At 32.5% G+C, this 5,507-nt stretch overlaps 1 protein-coding gene across 1 annotated transcript; it reads left to right on the top strand.

Annotated features, from left to right (window-relative positions):
• Positions 1-3,402: 3,402 nt before the first annotated feature.
• Positions 3,403-5,507, top strand: LOC133174174 (uncharacterized). The gene is made up of 2 exons (XM_061309238.1): positions 3,403-3,433; positions 3,783-5,507. Exons 1-2 carry the CDS (start codon positions 3,408-3,410, stop codon positions 4,990-4,992), a joined length of 1,236 nt encoding a protein of 411 aa, XP_061165222.1. The 5' UTR covers positions 3,403-3,407; the 3' UTR covers positions 4,993-5,507.

Here is a 5,507-nt window from a genome sequence, read left to right as displayed (position 1 = left end):
TTATTATGATTAAAAGACGGCAGCAAATACTAGTTGTTTTTTCCTCAGCTGAGTATCAATATGATTTTTTTAATCAATCAGTAATTAAGAAGGCAACTGGAAAATTATCAAGTCCAGTGATAGAGCTGAGGTTGCGGTCATGTTTTTCTAAGCTCCCACTTCAGACCGAAAAAGGTTTTATATCCTCTATATGTGTATGAGAGAAACTTTATTCTAAAACGGAAGTATACATAGAGATAAAATTTTTATCATTTATAACACGAAAGTAAACTTCCAACTTAGAGTAAAGAAGACATATCTTCTAGCAGCTTTTGAAGGTATGATCTTTTTCACCCTTTATAAATATCTTCATTCTCTTTTCTTTGTTTCTTTCCTCAGGACACTTGGCTCTGCAACACAATGTATTAGTTTGCCAAAAAGATGTAGCATTGCAGTAAGATTACATGTAGAATTTTTTTTTCAATTTTGATGTCGTTTGAATTTTCGTGTATTTCACTTAATGTTAAAGGGCTAAGCTCAAAACTTAAACTTGGTATTTTTACGTGACTAAAAGATTCATTTAAAAATAGTTATATATATTTACCATAAACACATTCAGTCTTAAAAAATGAAAGTCAATGGCTAAGGAATTTGGGTTCTGATATAGAATTTAGCCATGGTGAATCCAATAGTATGGGAGAAACTTTTATAGATAGATAGATAGATAGATAGATAGATAGATAGATAGATAGATAGATAGATAGATAGATAGATGATAGATAGATAGATAGATAGATAGATAGATAGATAGATAGATAGATAGATAGATAGATAGATAGATAGATAGATAGATAGATAGAGATTATATCATTATAGGCACATACAAGATAATGAAAGTATAATTTTACAATTCAATTTCACGATAGATGGAGGTCCGTATTTGCTCTGCTGCTATTTTGTATTGTTTAATGGACCTATGAGCTTGAATACTGTTCGTTATCTCCATATATTTCAATGAAACCAATTTTATTTTAACGAATATTTATGCTCCAACAAAGGATAAGCCAAACCGCCAGATGGATTGTTTAAATTTTTTTTGACTTACATAGAACCACATAGCTTTCAAAATCTCATCATTGGAGGAGACTTTAATGTTAATTTAAGTTTGAAAAGGCGGTACTACTTAAGGAAAATCCAATTATAGAGTTTATATTTAAGGAGATCTTAATTTAACTGATATATGGACAGAATAAAAACAGATAAAGATTATTACACATACTCATGTAAAAACCCTTTAGTTCTATTAAGATTATATTGGTAAATAAGCCTTCATTTGCATATGTGGGGCAACTAAGCACTCGTGTAGGCCTATTTCAGTACATGTTTATGATGCATAATGTAGCACATACAAACATGACAACCACGAAGAGAGTTTTATTTTTTAGTTGAAGAAATATGTTCTGTTATAATTAATAATTAATTACTACGCGGCTATCGTATTAATATTTTAATATTAAATGAAATCCACATAATGTGTACACACCTATTGCAGTACAGCAGAGTAACAATACAATGTAAACGCACATGACCACGATAAGGCGAAGAATATAACTAAAATTCTCTTGAAGTATTAATAAATCAAAGAAAATTGCATCATAATGCCTCATGATGCACCTCTAATATAAAAAGATAACAGTGTTCAGATATAGATACATATACACATTGTAAGCTGGCTTTGGGAGGGGTGGGGGTGGTTAGACAGTCAAATACACACGTTTACTAATAAAAATAAGTTTTTATGGAAATCAATGAGTTAGATTAAGCTGTTTGCATGTATTCCTAATGTGTTTTCTATATTCAGATCACAAATAATTCCCTTGTGTGCTCCGCACACTTTGAAGATGCGGACATAAAGAGGACACTGGCAGGAAAGAGAAAACTTATCCCTGGTGCTGTCCAAACAAAATTCGCATGGACAAAGACAACCGCAAAGCGCTTGGGACCACAGCGCAGATCAATGTAAGTTTTATTTAAATGAATTTATGTAAAATATCCTGTCCGTATGGACAGGTATAGCTGCAGAACTAGTTTCTAAGGGCATTTTTCAAATTAACTGATAGGTACTGAACTTTTCTCATAGAACTACAATTCTGTAGTAAATGTAATGAGCTTTTCAAATCATATTCATTAAGTATCATGGAATATAATTATCTTGTATTATAATTTAAAGTACATGTATAACTATATAACATAAGAAAAAGTGGTGATTCTAATTTTTCTGGAAGTTCTTTGCAATTTTTGAAGAACTTGCATCTGATTTCAACCTCTCCTAGAAAATATGCTGTAGCACAGTACATCTGAATTTTCTCCTTTGATGCTGTTATTATTTTTGTAAGGAGTAAAGATGGGCATTTCGTAGAGCATTTGCTAGACCCGGCAATGAATCTTTGTGTGTAAGGGTTGTTATAAAATTCAGAAACTAAGTATAGGTAGGGTTGGTCGAACATATCTAGGTTGACTGGAATGTCAAAAGTATGAACACTAATATGTTTACATCCCAGTTTACAGTGCACTGCATGCTTTAAGACGGCTACACAGTGTGTTAATTGAATAGAAATGAAAAAAAAGTGATATATATTTTATGGTACACAGAATAAAATACTTTCCAATTTAACTTTCCTCTCATTAATTTGAGCTCTGTTTGATTTTCATAAATCACTCAAACACAAATTAGAATTGAAAATGGTAATTTATTAATTAAATGACGTAATACGAGAACAAAAAACTAGCTACAAAACTTATCTAAAAAAAACATAACCCGGATGTATATTAAAAACATATATTGTCACATCCGAGTCGAAAACATATCTGATTGTAAAAATCATTATGCCAACATGAACACAGAGTATTACATAATATATTCAACGATTTTCTTTATAATAAGCATATTTTATGAAATGAAAAAAAAAACCAAGTATATATTCAAATGCCATTTTCAAGTGTTTTGAAAAAAAAAATAGTCATATAATTTATAGATCTAGATGTGGATTCTGCTGTGACACTATCATACAAACATTTTTTAGTCAATTGTTGATTCTAGGAACTTACGGAGCCCTCCCCTTTGACACGTACTCTCCTCATTACGATAAAAAAATCATTTCTAAGTGTTTTTTAAGTTAACCTTGTTTTAGTTTTAACGTCGTAAGGAATAAACAATTGGATGCTATTTGACCGAACAATGCTGTACGATATTTTTCTCTAACAATATAGGGCACAAAAACTGGATTCGTGTATGAAGATGATTACCTTCAATATGATCATGATGCTAACAATGACACAGGCCCTATTTTATAAAAATCGAAAGTGAAAGTAGATTTCAAGGGAATTTTCCAAAGCTTATTATAGATATTGAAATTTTGTCTAGGGATATGGATTTCAGCAAGAGCTCACACAGGTAAGAAAAATCAATATTTACATTATTTTGTAGTTTATTGAATGAATATTGGAAAATATGCCCACCCGAAGTCTTTGTGAGATAAAACGGACCGAGCATGAATAAGGCCGGACATATTTCCCAAATATTCAGTCAATAACCATTTTATAACATATATTTAAGGCCAATACAATTTTATCCTATTCATTTGAATATAATCTCTCCGAATTTCCTGTCATAAAAATTACATCTTTAAATGCTAATTTTTGTTTGAAAGAGAAAAAGGGGGTTGATAAATGTTTGGTCCATGACTGGAACTTGTTGAACTTTTAAATGTTTGATTAAGTTAGTAAAAGTGTTTTTTTTTCAGTAAGAAAGGGATACAGCCATTGTCAGAGTCTGTGTACGTAGGATTATGTAAAATATTGGGAATTCAACATCAGGTGGCCATGAGAAGAGATGTGGTTGATATTTGGAACATAGTTCAAAATCGGTCAAGAACAAATAATAACGAGGAAAGGCTATGTAGTAGGAGTTTTGGAGAAGGATTCAGACTGCAGGGTTCTGATAAGGACATTATGATATGGCCAAACCATCTAGTGATCTGGGACTTATCTCATGCCCACCAGTACATTATAAACAGATGTGTGCCAATTCTTGCTGACAGTTCAAAGAGCCCCCCAGGGTTCACTTTACTCTGGTTACCAATACCCGTAGCACACGATATTGTTCTATCATCGTGTTTCACTTTGAATGAAAGATTTTATATATCTAGTTCTATGTATATATTAAACGCATGTTCAGTAGTAAACCCTTCTTCCACTATACATGGGCCATGCAGTCGTTCTGTTCTTCAAGGATTTGAATTTGATAATGCCCACTGTTTTGCTTGTGATTTTTGGCCTCCGTCAGCTTTGTCATGGATTGACAGATGTCACTCATGGCCTAAATCTCATGTTGTTCGTGACATTGTTAGAAATAGATGTCACTTTGTTGCAATAGGACACAAATTAGGGAATTATGAAGACGATGAATGGAGGATATCATTCTCTTTCGCTGAACAAAAACTTGTGTATTCAATGAATCACTGCCAATTTTTAACTTACGGCTTATTGAAACTCTTCTTAAATGAAGTAATTAACTTTGAACAAAGAGATGAAAGTAAATTACTTTGTTCTTATCATATGAAGACAGCTATTTTCTGGGTGCTTCAAGAAAACAAAATACCACATTGGTGTCCACGAAATTTCCTGGAGTGTTTCTGGGTCTGCTTTAAACTCATTCTTAATTGGGTGTATGAGGGAGTATGTCCTAACTTTTTCATTCCAGAAAACAACATGTTTCTGACTAAAATTCATGGTGAAGCACAGACAATGTTATTCCTTAGACTGTATGAATTATATGAAAATGGAGTGGCATGCCTCTTGCAGAGCTCCTCAATAAGGCCCTACATATTAAATGCACTTTATAACCCCAGAAGCTTTATTTGTTTAGATGAAAAAACTCGGATATCAGAAGCTGAGTTTGATGAAGAACTATTCCAAGAGATAATTTTTAATGAACCACTACCACCTCAATAACTATCTTGTTTTATGATATCCATACGTCAGATAAACCAATTGATAGGTTCGCCCTTGACAAAGTATCAGGTTGTCATGTTACAAAAATGTACAGCAGTAATGCTTCAGCACACTGCATTTCTATTACACAATATTCATAAAAAGCTAATATTACATAACACTGACGACAAAAATAACAAAAACAAAGAGAGATATATTTTTGATAAGATCTCCTGTAACATGCTGAAATTGGCAGCCAAGTTTGGTTCTATTTCTGACACGTTGTACCTTGTCATGTATTATTACCAGACATGCCGCTACAGAGAAGCTTTATTTGTTATAGTGAGGACAAAAGTCAAATTAAAACAGCCACATCTGATGTATTTGTTTAATATTGACACACTGATGTATACCAAGGCTGTAGGTGGACGGCCATTGTCTACAAAATTAGGACAGGCTGTAGCAAGCACTCTTATGCTTAATAAAGAAAGAGTTTATATCAATGAGTTAGTTACGGAACAGCTCTGTGTTTCACA

Source organism: Saccostrea echinata, unplaced genomic scaffold, assembly GCF_033153115.1.
Source record: "Saccostrea echinata isolate AGI-Se365-2 ecotype Australia unplaced genomic scaffold, CSIRO_AGI_Sech_v1 ptg000057l, whole genome shotgun sequence".
In the NCBI taxonomy this organism is placed as follows: Eukaryota; Metazoa; Mollusca; class Bivalvia; order Ostreida; family Ostreidae; genus Saccostrea; species Saccostrea echinata.
Note: the sequence above shows the minus strand (reverse complement) of the source record. Positions and strands in the feature narration are given on the sequence as shown.

Excerpts from the sequence above, each read along its gene's own strand:
- LOC133174174 (XM_061309238.1), top strand. The coding sequence starts at position 3,408 with ATGGATTTCAGCAAGAGCTCACACAG. Across the intron at positions 3,434-3,782 it reads TTCAGCAAGAGCTCACACAG|TAAGAAAGGGATACAGCCAT; the intron begins GTAAGAAAAATC and ends TTTTTTTTTCAG.